This window comes from Myotis lucifugus, unplaced genomic scaffold (assembly GCF_000147115.1).
Source record: "Myotis lucifugus unplaced genomic scaffold, Myoluc2.0 scaffold_6, whole genome shotgun sequence".
NCBI lineage: Eukaryota > Metazoa > Chordata > Mammalia > Chiroptera > Vespertilionidae > Myotis > Myotis lucifugus.
The window spans coordinates 311,895-327,282 of NW_005871054.1; the positions used below are offsets into that span (position 1 = coordinate 311,895).

The window sequence follows — 15,388 nt, forward strand, 5'->3', positions numbered from 1 at the left end:
CCTCTTTTAGCCTGCCCCATCATTGATGTTTCTGTCTCTCCCTCTCCCTTCTCTGAAATCAGTAATAAATACACACACACATACACACACATCTATAAAAAAAAAGAAGTTGCATCCATTAATTTTAGCATTCATTGGTGGATCTTGCCTGTCATAGTTATTATTGTGATGATCTGGTGATTTTCTGTTTCTCTCGTTTCTTCTACATGTATTATTTGGAATCCTCCTGTAAGGAAGATTTGTGTCTTCTCTCTCATTTATTTAATTATTTATACCCATATAGACTCATGAATATCTATTTTATTGCTTGGGTTATAGCATGTGGTTGTTTACTTTGTGGCTCATATTGTTCTGCTTTGGCCATTGAGAGAAATTTCAGGTTGGCTCCTGTATTCTTTTAACATGCCATGTTCCCATACATTTTTTCCCTCTAGTATTTTGCCCCAAATGTAACCAGAGATGGCCATAAATATTCGTTATTTGTTTGTTTTTTGTTTGTTTTTAAATATGGAACGCTTCACGAATTTGCGTGTCATCCTTGGGCAGGGACCATGCTAATCTTCTCTGTATCGTTCCAATTTTAGTATATGTGCTGCCGAAGCGAGCACAAATATTCGTTATTTGTATTTCACAATGAAAAAGGCTGATTAAAATGCAAAATTAGAATGTCCTCTGATCTCTTAGCACATGCTTTGTAAAAGACACAGTGCCAGATTTTGGATACACAGATGAGTCAGTTTACCTTCACAGATAGTTATGTCAAACAAGAGTGGAGGAATAGATTCCAGACTACTTAGGGGGATAGAATATGAAGGGTTATAGCAAACTAGAGGCCCGGTGCATGAAATTCGTGCACTGGGCGGCTGGGGTGGGGGCATCCCTCAGCCCGGCCTGCATCCTCTCGCAGTCTGGGACCCCTTGGGGGATGTCCGCCTGCTAGCTTAGGCCCACTCCCAGCAGGCGGACATTCCTCTTGCAGTCTGGGAGCTCTTGCTCCTTACCACCTGCCTGCTTGCTCCTTACTGCTTGGCTTGCTGCTCCTTAGCACTACTGAGGAGGTGGGAGAGGCTCCCGCCACTACCACTGTGTTCGCCAGCCATGAGCCCGGCTTCTGGCTGAGAGGCACTCCCCCTGTGGGAGCGCACTGACCACCAGATGGCAGCTCCTGCATTGAGCGTCTCCCCCCTGGTGATCAGTTTGTATCATAGTGACGGGTCTTTCTGGTTGTTCCACCTTAATGGTTGCTTAGGCTTTTATTATATAGATTAGACATGAAAATGACCAAAGGAAGTTCAGATTTGGGAGCAGTGGATAGGATTTACTAGGATAATCTAATATATGAGAATGGTGATTACAGTTGTAACTACAGATTTCTGATCTAGCAAAATTATATTTTAGACTAAAAACCCAGCCATGTGCCCTGGCAGGGAATCGAACCGTAACCTCCTGGTTCATAGGTCGACCGTCTACCACTGAGCCACGCTGGCCAGGCCTGATTTCAGATTCTTGGGAAATAAAGAAAAAATAGTCTGACCATTTGCTATAGTATTCTTGAATCTTTTAACAGTGATTATTTTTTTTGTCCCAATGTAAGTAACATTCTCTTAGTGTGTATTTTCAATAAAGGAAAGAAGTTTGTGAGTTTGACTTTGTTTGCCTTTCTCCATGTCTCTTGTCATGTTAGTAGTAATGGTTTGGGAGAGAACAAAATACAGTTGACCCTTGACCCAATGGCACAGTATAAAATCTGCATATAACTTAAGTGGATCCTCCACTTATGCAAATTCCTAGCTGTTGACTCATGGACAATGGATTTTAAAAACTTGTGTGAAAATGGACCTGTGCAGTTCAAACCTGTGTTAACTAGAATCTTGTTTAATATTGAGTATCTCATTGTAAAGAAGAGGGCTCAATTCTTCATATTATGTATAATGGCTGTGAACCTTATATTATCATAAACTCATAAAAACTCATAAATTAATGTTTGAAATAACACTCTAACACTTTAAAAGAATGTGGTAATTGAAATATGGTGACTTTACCATATTTCTTCCCAAACCTGTAGGGAATTTTTATGAGTTTATTTGAGCCAAACTGACAACATATGCTGGGTTGCAAGATCTGAAATGCTTCCAACTATTATTTTCTTGAAACCATAATGTAATTTGTAATAATTAGGGAACATTCATGTTTTTTCCAGCCTTATGATTACTCTGAAATAGAGAAATTGCTCTTTAAGGTAATGATGCTACCTTGGGCAACATCTGTGGCTCAAGGCTGTCCTTTATTGTAACAGGCTCCAGTACAGCTGATTCAAGGGATGTTAATTGAATGTCTGCTGGATGCCTGGCACTGTGCTGAGGGAGATTGATAAATTCAGAGCATCTGTTATGTTGAAATTTCTGTTAAAAACTAAGTAATTATAGTGGTATCAATGGTGCGATTATTCTTGCTAACTGAAATGTAAATTCTTTTTTTAAAATATATTTTTTATTGATTTCAGAGAGAGTAAGGGAGAGGGAGAGATAGAAACATCAGTGATAAGAGAGAATCATTGATTGGCAGCCTCCTGCACGCCCCACACTGGGGATCAAGCCCCCAACCTGGGCATATGCCTGGCAGGGAATCGAACCGTGACCTTCTGGTTCATAAGTCGACCCTCAACCATTGAGCCACGCCAGCTGCGCCTAAAATGTAAAACATGTACTTACTCATTGCTGATGTTCAGCATCCTTAAGAATTTAATCTAATTAAGAAGGGAGCTATCAATAGTGCCAAAGTCAGTCAGAAACTGTATTGCCCAATAAAAGTTGTATGGTATTATGTATTAATCATTTATTAAGGGTAAAATTTTACAATCATTAGCTTCCCCCCTTTTTTCATTAGGATGTCAAACTGAAAAGGCTATTAGTTATTTAGTTCATCCTGTGCTTCAATTCCCTTCTTAATTACTTATTTAAAGCTTATTTCTTTCTGTGAACTTTATTTTGCTGCTGATTAGAGCACTTTGGATCCCCCCCCCCCCTTTCCTTGAGATATAATTAGGGACAATAAGTGTACTTTGGTAACTTGGTATAACCAAAAAGATATGTTTTAAGTAACACATATCACGGTAAGCCTGGGTAATAATGAATATTCAAAAAAATAATCACTGTTAAAAGTTTTACATCTTGCTTACATGTAAATGTGATCATTGTAATCCTAATTTAAATTGTGAATGATATTTGGGTTTCACCTTACATAGGTAGCATTTTTTAAAAACAAAATCACAAAGAACAAAATTGAAACTCATGTCTTCTAAAATAATAAACTGTAAATTCTGGATCGTTTTTAACCTTTTGAAATTGCTTAATAGAACTGGTCAGAATTAGGAAGGATCTGTGAGGGGTTCCTTTGGAAACCATGGGCAGATAGTCTGTTGTCTTCAGGTCCATAAAGGAATCTCTGGGGATGGTCTTTGAGTCAGGCCTGGCAATGGTCAGTGTACATAAATAGAGCCTAGCTTTCAATGTTTTCTGAAGAATGCTTTAATACAAGCTTAGAATGTTCCTCAAGTTGTGTGTTTTCATAAAACAGCCTTTTATTTTTAATTTATTTTTATTGATTTCGGAGAGGAAGGGAGAAGGAGAGATAGAAACATCAATGATGAGAGAGAATCATTGATTGCCTGCCTCCTGCATGCCCCCCACTGGGGATCAAGCCCAAAACCCAGGCATCTGCCCTGACCAGGAATCGAACCGTAACCTCCTGATTCATAGGTTTACGCTCAACCACTGAGCCACGCCAGCCAGGCAAACAGCCTTGGATTTTACCACATCTTTAGTTTAAAACATTTATCATATAGGGTTACCAGAAGTTAAATGATCCTTTTTTTTTTTTTTTTTTTTAAGGGAGAACTTCCAGGTAGATGCTAGGGAAGGATCATAAAAGCCCCTTGGAAAATTGCTATTAAAAAATGATTTGATCTTGGAATTAGGAGGAGAGATTTGTTTTATTGGCAAGAGCAATGGAAAGTTATCTCTGTATCCTAATACTGTAAAGGGAGTGGGATTTATCTAGCATAGTTCTTTGGGCTCTCCAAGAATGCATATCACTTATGTTTTATTTCATTCTTTCCTTGGAAGTAGTTCACTGATCTCAGATCATTGGTGGCATTGCTTATTTTACTTTTAGATAATTCCATCCTGTGTAGTGATTCATCAAAAGAGCTTCTGCTGTTGGTTGCAATTTTGGCTTCTCTTAAGCTATTCATAGGCTTTTCAAGAGCTGTAGTCTTCTTCAGTGAGCTGTTAATTATTCTTGGTATATTTTTGTTGCAGAATTTACAATACAATATGCTTTTTATTAATGTGATTTTTTTTTTCCTTTTTGCAGTGATTACTTATTCAAGTTGCTTCTGATTGGAGACTCTGGAGTTGGAAAGTCCTGCCTCCTTCTTAGGTTTGCAGTAAGTTGAAATTGAAATGCCTTTAAAGAAATTAATGTTGTGTACATTTTCTAGGTAGACAAAAGATTAAGCTGTTTTATTCACAGTATACTAAATCTTCCAGAATTTATATATTAAAGTCTCTGAGTATACACCCCTAGTGATACCTTTGAGTCTTAAATAAAAGAAATGCTGTTGTTCTTAAAAGAAATTCAGCAAAGTGTGGTTTATAAAATCAGAGTTGATAGTCTTGGTAGAGGTCAAACAATGTTTCATTCCAACTTGGGTCGTAAGGTAAGGGGAAAATAGTTGGCCTGTGTTGAAAGCAACTTGATGGAAAACAACTTTTCAAGTAAAAGTTTAGCAAAAGAAAAAGAAAAAGCAGGGCCTGGCACATTTTGACAATGGTGCTCTATATGCTGAGATTTATCAACAGATAAGTGACTTTCAACCTAATGAATTCACAGCCTCCTTTATAGTATTTATCAACTGCCTTCGAATTTAGCATATTTTCTGTCTCATTATATCTTTGGTTCTCAGAGTGTGGACTAAAGGCCCTTGGGGATTATCAAGACCCTGTCAGTGGGTTGTCCATGAGATCAAAACTATTGTCTTAATAATACTAAGCTGTTAGTACAGACAGTCCTCGGGTTACGTCGCCATCTCCCACTTATTTATAAAAAAAAAAGTTCCGTCATTTCGACGTATGTACATATGTGCTTTATGTTTTTTATTATTTATTTACCACAAGTAAAGGTCAGTAATTGTTATCTTTCTTTTAAATTTACTGTTTCACTTCATTACTGCTGTGCATGTGCTCCATGTGAGTGATGTAGATGCTTATGTAGGTGGGTTCTGACTTATGGCGAAAATCGCGTTACTTCGCACCGTAGGAATGGATCTCTGATGTAACCCGAGGACCTACTGTATTTACTAAGTAAATAATTACTTAGTACTAAAAAAAAAAAAAAAATTTGCCTTTTTCACTGTGTTGACATTTGCCCTGACGATGCAAAAGCAATGGTAGGGTAAAACTGCTGGTGCATTAACACAGCATATCAAGGCAAAGCTAAGCTCCAGACTGTATTCATGCTTATTGTATTTACCTCTATTCACTACAGGGGGAAAAAACCATTTTCACTTAAGAGTGTCTTTGATAAAACAGTAAAAATGATTATTCTAAAAGTCTTGTTCCTTGAGTATTCTTTTTTAAATATGTTGTGAAGAAATGAGGAATACGCATAAAACACTTCGTTTAGTTGTCTCAAGGAAAAGAAAAGTAAATTTTTTTTTTAACTTGAAAGAACAACTGATAGACAAACTATAGTTATGTAGAATTGGGTATTGGCAGACATTTTCTCAAATGAACTGAGATTGTCATTTAAAGGAAAATATTTGGCAGCATTTGCTGCCTTTAATAAAATTCAAACTTTAAAAGAAAATTGGAATTTTAGAAAATTTATAATTCACCACTAAGAGCTTGGCAGCATCTCAAAAAATATGACTTTTTTTGATAAGATAAATGTTGATATTAATGTCATTAAAAATAATTACATTATAAAAAATGAAATGGAAGTACTAGAATAACACATAGGTGATTCTTTAATATGTGTGAAAGAGTATTCTGATAAAAAAATTAGAAAAGATTGTTAAATTTGATTGTATTAAAATTAATGTCAAACATATAAAAATGTTAGAAAACAAATGGTACTAGAAAGAGAAATATGAGGAAGGGATGATATTGTCAGTATATAAAGCACACTTACACATTAATAAGAAAATATGCTTGTCCTAATAGAAATATGGGCAAATACATGAGTAGGCAGTTCACAAAAGAAGAGATACAAATTAAATATGAACAAATGTTCAATTTTATTTGTAATTAAAAGCTTAAAATTAGATTTTACTTAATTTTTATTAAATTGGCAAATACTAAAATTGATAAATGTTCCTAGTATTAAATCAGCAATTCTTGGTGGATGGGAGGAACTGGTATATCTCTTTTTTTAATATGTATTTATTTTTATTGATTTTAGAGAGAGAAAATCATTGATCTGCTGCCTCTTGTACACCTCCCATTGGGGATCGAGCCCGAAACTCAGGCATTGCCCTGACCAGGAATCACACTAGGACCTCCTGGTTCATAGGTCAATCCTCAACCACTGAGCTGTGCCAGCTGGGCAGAAATGGTATCTTTTGATGAAAGTGGCTATATAGTCTGAGAATTTCGTGTTTCAAAGAAAATCCTCTTTGAAATGCCTATTGATCTAAGTTACAGGTTTTCAGTACTACCTACACAGTAAAATCACCCAGGAGCATTTCTAAAAATACTGATTTCGGGATCCCCAAAATAGATACCAGGCACAAAAGATATTGTAAAGAAATGTATAGTAAGCTATGGGAGCACAGAGGAAAGGATCTCTTAACTATTGGCTGAGGAATTGAATGTTTGGACAGTTAGTATTGCCCGGGCTCAAAATTGAAGAGTGAGTAAAAATTGCCATGTGATCCAGGGGCTGGGGTATGCAGAAAGGGAAAACTGAGAATTTGAACAGAAGGAAGAGCATGTGCAGTGTCTCAGCCATGCAAATAAGAGTCATTTAGGGGTTTATATGAATTCTAGCAAAGCATTTATAAGTATTTCTAACAAAACACCTGACATGTAGAAGTGCTAAGTGAAAGTTTATTGTATTCATTTTGTTCTCTATCCACTTTCTACAGTGCCTGTTACTTATTAGATATGCAATTAAAAATAAATAATTTCAAAATGAATATCTAGTGATGAGGAGCATTTTGTCAAATTGCAGTCAATGCTTTTAAATGTATTCTTTCACCCAATAGTTCTGCATGTGCACAAGTGTGAATCTATGAGGAGAATAAGTCCCTTGGAACTCCCTCCCTCTGATCACATTTTATAATTTAAAAAGATATTCTTATTGATTTTTTTTTTAAGAGAGAGAGAGAGAGAGAGAGACATTGATGTGAGAGCACATCATCCATCAGCTGCCTCCTTGCAAGCTCCATACCCAGGATTCAGCCTGCAACCTTTTGGTGTATAGGATGATGCTTAACCAATTGAGGACAGTAGCCAGGGCTACAGTTTTCTCTAGAGTTTTTTTTTTTTTTTAATCCTATGTATGATCAGATTCTGCATTATCAAGAGTTGCTCACACTCTCATTTTCCCTTTTTTGTTGGAGTGTTGTAATGCAGATCTCAAGTGTTGTCTCCCTCTATGTCAGCGGTTCTCAACCTGTGGGTTGCGACCCCTTTGGCGGTCGAACGACCCTTTCACAGGGGTCGCCTAAGACCATCCTGCATATCAAATATTTACATTACAATTCATAACAGTAGCAACATTACAGTTATGAAGTAGCAACGAAAATAATTTTATGGTTGGGTCACAACATGAGGAACTGTATCTAAAGGGCCAGAAGGTTGAGAACCACTGCTCTACGTACTTCCGTATGAATTTCCAAAAACTGGACATTTTCATATCAAATAACATTGCCATTGTTAACTTAGAAAATAAATTTCCCCGATTGTCTCATAAGTATTGGTATTATGGTTGATTTGAATTAGTATTCATACTTGGTCCACACATGGTTCCATCCATACATGGTCCCATTTAGTTATTTTGCTGCTTAGTCTCTTAACCTAGTTTTCCCAACCTTCTCTTTTTTTCATTTTATTTTTTATTTTATTTATTTTTTAATTGATTTCAGAGAGGAATTGAGAGTGGGGAGAAAGATAGAAACATTAGTGATGAGAGAGAACCACCAATCGGCCGCCTCCTGCACGCCCCCAACTGGGGATCGAGACCACAACCCGGGCATGTGCCCCTGACCGGAATTGAACCCGGGACCTTTCAGTCCGCAGACCAACGCTCTATCCACTGAGCCAAACCAGTTAGGGCCCAACCTCCTCTTTTTTATGTGTTTTTCTTGTCATTTACTTTTTTCAGAAACCAGGGAAGTTTTCCTATAGATCGTTCAGTATTTTAGATTTGTCACTTTGCTTCCTTGTGGTGTCTTCAAACTTGTTGAAATTTCTCATGTTTCTGTAATTGGAAGTAAACCCCCAGAGCTGTGTTATCCTTATGGTATCTACTAGCCCCATGCAGCTATTTAAATGGAAACCAATTACAATTGAATAAAATTAAAAACTCAGTTCCTTTTACTCAGTTGCCACTTGGGGCTAGTGGCTACTGTATTAGCTAGCTCAGCTTATAGAAACATTCCATCATCAAAGGAAGTTCTGTTTGATAATGTTACTTTTAATAGTTTTAGGTTTGATTAGATTTAGGACCATCTTTTTTGTCAGAATACTTATGTGGTACTTTATGCTTGCTAAGATTGTTCAGTGGGTTTAGGTGTTGATAGCTTGATCTCTCCATGTATCTTTTCACAAGCATTAAGAGTTTTGTTTCCATTCTGAGTAAAATGTCAAAACAGATAACTTGAGAAAAACAGGTATAATTTTTAAAGGTTAACATTGGGTTAAACATTGTTCACGTAAAAGCTTATACACAAATGTTCATAGCATTATAATAGCCGAAAGTAGAAACAACCAGATGTCTGTCCATCAGCTGATCAGTGGATAAACAAAATGTGGCATATCCATACAATAGACACTGAGTGGCCAGATTATTATGACCACCCCATCAGTACTTCATTGACACTTCCAAAAATATTGAATATTGAAAGCTTCCTAAGAAAATACTCTCAATGCTTTATTATTATTATTATTATTTGCATAACTAATTCACTTCATTGTACTGATGGGGTGGTCATAATAATCTGGCCGGTCATAATAATCTGGCCACTCAGTGTATATTATTCAGCCATAAAAAAGGAATGAAGTATGCCCAGCCAGGTGTGGCTCAGTGATTGAGGGTAGACCCAGGAACCAAGAGGTCACCAGTTCGATTCCCGATCAGGGCATATGCCCGGGTTGCGGGCTCGGTCCCCAGTAGGGGACGTGCAGGAGGCAGCCAATCAATGATTCTCTCTCATCATTGATGTTTCTATCTATCTCTCCCTCTCCCTTCCTCCCTGAAATCAATATAAATATATTTTTTAAAAAAAGGAATGAAGAAGAACTAATACATGCTATAACATGGATGAACCTGGAAAACTTTATGCTAAGTTAAGCCAACATGAAAGGCCACATACTGTATGATTCCATTCTTATGAAATGTTCAGAATAGGCAAATCCATAAAAACATAAAATAGATTAGTGGTTTCCAGGGTCTAGGGGAAGAGAAGGAAATGGAGAGTGACTGCTACTAGGTACAGAGTTTCATCACAGGATGATGAAATTGTTCTGGAGTTAAATAATGGTGTAGGTTGCATAACCCTGTGAATATACTAAACAAAACCATTGAACTGTACACTTTATTTTATTTTTTTTAAAATATATTTTATTGATTTTTTTACAGAGAGGAAGGGAGAGGGATAGAGAGTTAGAAACATCGATGAGAGAGAAACATCGATCAGCTGCCTCCTGCATGCTCCCTACTGGGGATGTGCCCGCAACCAAGGTACATGCCCTTGACCGGACTCGAACCTGGGACCCTTGAGTCCGCAGGCTGACGCTCTATCCACTGAGCCAAACCGGTTAGGGCTGAACTGTACAGTTTAAAAGGATAAATTTTATATTATGAGAATTTGAAAAAGTCATAACTAGGAAATAAAATTGATTTCTAAAAAATCCAGAAGAGGAGAGTGACATGGTCATTAATTTGTGGTGAATAAATGGGATTTGTGGGTAGGGAGGAGCTAGAGTTTCACTGATTAGCAATTAGGAAAATTATTCATCATTGAAAATATAAAACCTTTTCCTATGTAACTTATGTAAACAATTTGCCAAGAAATGTGTGAAAAATTAAAGAATAGTTATTGAACAAAATCTTAAGAAAAAACTTAAATAGTGCTTTTAATCAAAACATGAAGTAAATACTGGAGCAGGATGGAGTGGTTGTTCTCAACATGTTATACCTTTTAACCTTATCAACTTTGTATATAAAAGTTAGCACTGTTTTCTTATATACTCTAGTATTGAACATTAATTTTAATCATGAACTATTTTTCTCTTCAGGATGATACGTATACAGAAAGTTACATCAGCACTATTGGTGTGGATTTCAAAATAAGAACTATAGAGTTAGATGGGAAAACAATCAAGCTTCAAATAGTAAGTAATTTTTGAACTAGAAGTTTTTTTAAAAAATTATTTTGATAAATTTAGAATGTATTATTTATTTTTTAATATTTAACAAAATTAAATTTGAAGTATTTTAAGCATCATGCATCCATGATAGAGTGGTAGAATAAGAATTGTTCAGATTAAAAATGACTTGTCTAAGATTATCTTCCTCATTGAATTTCCTATTCATAAAGCAGAGAAATACATGTTTTAAGTCAAACTTGTTCTTTTTCTTGTGCTTTTGTCAGTGGGGTCTAAGTTGAACTTTACCTTGTCTTATAGCAAAAGTATGTTGAGCATTTTCTCTATGTCTTTTACTGTGTTGAGTACTATGGAACATGAAAAGAAACCTAGGGAGAGGTTCTTCATATGTGGCTTAATTGAGTACAGTTGACCCTTGAACAATGTGAGTGTTAACTGTGCAGACCCACTTATACACCGATTTTTCCCCAGTTGACTCATGCAGTTCATTTGACCGAGGCAGTTCAAATCCAGATTGTTCAAGGGTCATCTGGTGGTTGGGAATCCACACGTGTGGAGGACAGACTTAAGTTATTGGCGAATTTTTGCACTGATGGTTGGCATCTCTAACTTCTGTGTTATTCAAGGGTCACCTGTATTTTTTTTATTTCTGTTGTATTTATTACGTAGTATTTACCAACTCTTAGAAACAGAATTTTATCCGAAAGGAACTTAGCTTTTCTAATTTGTTGCATAACTCAGAAATTGATGCTGATTTAATTATTTGCCTAGAGTTCGTAGCAGAACCAAGTGGCCCATAGTTCTGCCTTCAATATTTTGTGTCCTTGTTCCATCCTAGTCCCCTTATCTATCCTTACAACCCCAACCCCAAATTAAAAGTAGGCAATTGTAGTAGTTCAATTATTATCACTTCAATATGGGTCTGGGACGATCAATGTGGACATATCTGTGGTCTTTAAAAATAATCTCTGGATATCTTTTAGAGCTGGCTATTAGTATTAAATAACATAGAAAACTAGTGACTGTTCTTTTTTATGGAATTGGTAATACACTGAACTGGGAATTCTGGATTTGGAGTCAGAAAACTTGGATTTGATATCTTCATTCTGGTATTTACTAGTTATAGAGTTATGGGTTTAACTTTAGCCTTTTTCCCGAGACTGTTTCTTATATCCAAAATGAATGTGAAAATACTTGATTTATGAACAAATAAGGTAATTGTGAGAACCAAATCTGGTAGCTTTGTGTATGTGTATACAATAATGTATGTGAAAGCCCTTTGTAAACTTTTGGGCAGTACAGTAGTCCCCCCTTATTCTAAGACCCCCAGGGGATGTCTGAAACCACAGATAGTATAGAACCCTATATATACTGTTTTTTCCCTATGCTATATACACACCTATGATAAAGTTTATAAATAAGGCACGGTATGATATTAACTATAATAATAAATCTATAATAATAAAAGCATAATATGCTAATTAGACTGGACGTCCTTCTGGACATCCTTCCAGATGTCATTCCGATGACCTTCCGGACAAAGTCGGGGCTGCGCGGGAAGCTTGGGTCCCAGGTGTGCTGGCGGCCAGAGGGAAGCCCGGGTCCCAGGTGCCAGAGGGAAGCCAGTGCCGGCAGCCGGGGAAAGGAAGGCCTACTCTGGCACGAATTTCGTGCATCGGGCCATTAATATCCTATATAATAAAAGGCTAATAGGCAAATAGACTGAGCAGCGGAACAACCGGTCGCTATGATGTGCGCTGACCACCAGGGGCTCATGCGGAACGTGGCGGGTGTTGGCCACGGCGTGGTGGTGGAGCAGGTTAGTGGAGGTGCCAGACCAAGGCGGAGCACCGATCGCTGTCATCAGGGTGAGCCTCTGGTGGTTACTGAAAATTCTTTGTTCCCACGTACAGCGGTCCTGCCAGGCACTCACACCTGCTGCTGGCGCCGGCCCTGCTTGCACCCACAGCCGGCGCCAGAGCCACTGCTCACATCCACTGCTGGTGCCCGGCGCTGGTCCCGATCACTCAGCGCCATCAGTGCGTGCGAGTGGCGGCTGCCAGCCCTGATCTCCCCTGAGGGCTTCTCCATCTCCCCCTTCTCCTGAGGGGTGATAGGAGCAGCAGCCACCCCTCACACCCGCTGATGGTGCCGGCCCTGTTTGCACCCGCTGCTGGCACTGGCCACAATTGCTCTGCACCACTGTCAGCGGGTGCGAGCAGGGCCAGCGCCACCATCAGCGCATGGGACCGGTGGCAGCAGAAGCGGGGCTGCCAGCAGACAGGGGACCGGGGGACGCGGTGGGAGGGGCTGGGCAGGGGCACGGAGGATGGGCCGGAGGATGGGCCGAGACCCACCCCTGTACCTACCGCAGCCTCTCGGCCCCCCACAGTTCCTTTCAAGGTGCATGAATTCGTGCACTGGGCCTCTAGTACTATAGTAAGAGATATGTGAATGTGGTCTCTCAAGATGATACAGTGCCTACATGATGAAGTGAGTTAGATATGCTGAATGAAGGGGATGATTCAGGTCAGGGGTAGGACTGAGTGTAATGATGCAAGATTTCTGGCACAGTTCAGAACAGCATGCAATTTAAAACTTGGGAATTATTTCTGGAATTTCCATTTAAAGTTTTTTTTAACCACGGTTGTCTGCTGGTATCTGAAACCGTGGATAAAGGAGGGACTATTGTATACAAATGTTACTGAAGATATGATATTTTTCCAGAGAGGTAATTTTTTTTAGTTCCTCCCTTATGTGACTCTGATGAGGGGAAAAAAGGTACATTAAAAAAGAACTGTTGGTTTTGCTATAAGTTAACACACTTGGTATTCCAAATTAGGACTTGCAAGGATATAATTTTCTGAGAGTGTGTGAAATACTTTAAACCAGCCTTCCATATTGATCCCCCCCAATTATATGTAGAACTTTATACTTGGCACCACCTAAAGTAAGAGGCATGTTTCAGAAAGCTGCACCCAAGCTTCTCAACTATTGATGTGAAATGGTTATATGTGTGATTATTGGTCTCCATAAGGTTTGAGTATATATTTGTGAAACATTCATATAGTGCTACTTTCTTGTGGCTGGAATGGTTCATAATAGGTCATTCTTTGAGTCTTTCTTTGTCTTTGGTAGTAATTTCCTTTCCCTATTTGAACATTTTTGGGAAGCTCGCCAGTTTTTCAAATAAGCTAGTTCCATTTGTAAATAACCTCTAATTGTTAACTCTTTATGTTGAGCTGAAGCCAGTTTCCGTTCACTTCTAGCTCTTATTCCTCTGCCTTTTGGAGCTTCCTGAATGAGATTAATTTCTTTTCTGTTGGCACCTGCCTTTATTTTATTTTATTTTATTTTATTTTATTGCCCTTTATTTTTATTTTGTAATCTTTATTTTTTTAAAAAATTATTTTTTAATTACATTTGACATATAATGTATTATATTAGTTTCAGGTGTACAACCCAGTGATTACACATAATTTACTAAGTGATTATCTGGATAAATCTTGTACCCATCTTATACCATAGTTACTAGAATATTATTGATTATATCCTTTTTGCTGTACTTTACATCCCCATGACTATTCTTAACTATCAATTTGTACTTCCTAATAATCCCTTCCCCTTTTTGACCCATCCCCCAACCCCCCTCCCATCTGGCAAACATCAAAATGTTTTGTCTATGAGTCTGTTTCTGCTCTGCTTGTTTATTTTGTTTTTTAGATGTTGACAAATATCTATTTATTGCCATTTTATTGTTCATATTTTTAATCTTTTTTTTCTTCTCTTTTTAAAAGAAGATCCTTTAACATTTCATGCAATACTGGTTTGGTGGTGATGAACTTTAGCTTTTTCTTGTCTGGGATGCCCTTTATTCTTTGATTCTCAATGGTAGCTTTACTGGGTAGAGTAATACTGGTTGTAGGTCCTTCCTTTTCATCACTTTGAATATTTCTTGCCAATCCCTTCTGGCTTGGAAAGTTTCTTTTGAAAAACCAGCAGATATTCTTATGGGAGCTCCCTTGTAGTTATCTGCTTTTTTCTTGCTGCTTTTTTATTGAATTCAGAGGAAGGAAGAGGGAGAGAGATACAGAGACATCAATGATGTGAGATAATTAATTGACTGCCTCCTGCATCCCCTACTGGTGATCAAGCCCACAACCTGGGCATGTGCCCTGAACGGGAATCAAACGTGACCTCCTGGTTCATAGGTCGTGCTCAACCACTGAGCCACACCAGTTGGACTTTTCTTCCTTCTTTTAAGATTCTCTTTGTCTTTAACCTTTTGTATTTTAATTATGTGTCTTGGTATGAGGCTCTTTGGGTTCATCTTGTTTGGGACTTTCTGTACTTCCTGGATTTGTATGTCTATTTCCTTCACCAGGTTAGGGAAATTTTCTGTCATCATGTTTTCAAATAGGTTTTCAATTTCTTGCTCTCTCTCTTCTCCTTCCGGCACCCCCATGATGCAAATGTTGGTATGCTTGAAGTTGTTCAGAGGCTCCTTACACTATCTTTTTTCTTTTTATTCTTCGGATTGGGTGTTTTCTTGAGAGTTTTTTTGTTGTTGTTTGTTTGTTTTTTGCTTTTATTCCAAATCACTGATTTGATTCTTGGCTACATCTATTTTACTATTGATTCCTTGTAAATTATTCATTTCAATTAGTATATTCTTTTTTATGGTTTCCATGTCTTTTTATGTTCTCACTAAGTTCATCTATTTTTTCTCTAAGTTCACTGAGCATTCTTATAACCAGTGTTTTGAATTCTGCGTC

At 37.7% G+C, this 15,388-nt stretch overlaps 1 protein-coding gene and 1 non-coding gene across 2 annotated transcripts in view; one reads left to right on the top strand and one right to left on the bottom strand.

Moving 5' to 3' along the window:
- Positions 1-15,388, top strand: part of RAB1A (RAB1A, member RAS oncogene family) — a 36,463-nt gene that overhangs the window by 12,693 nt on the left and 8,382 nt on the right. Inside the window, exons 2-3 of the mRNA XM_006083274.3 lie at positions 4,375-4,447; positions 10,524-10,619. Coding sequence (XP_006083336.1) covers positions 4,375-4,447; positions 10,524-10,619 — 169 coding nt within the window. The remainder of the gene's footprint in view (positions 1-4,374; positions 4,448-10,523; positions 10,620-15,388) is intronic.
- On the bottom strand, positions 502-608 carry LOC111824172. Its single transcript, XR_002827266.1, has one exon. It is a non-coding gene; the product is annotated as a U6 spliceosomal RNA (small nuclear RNA).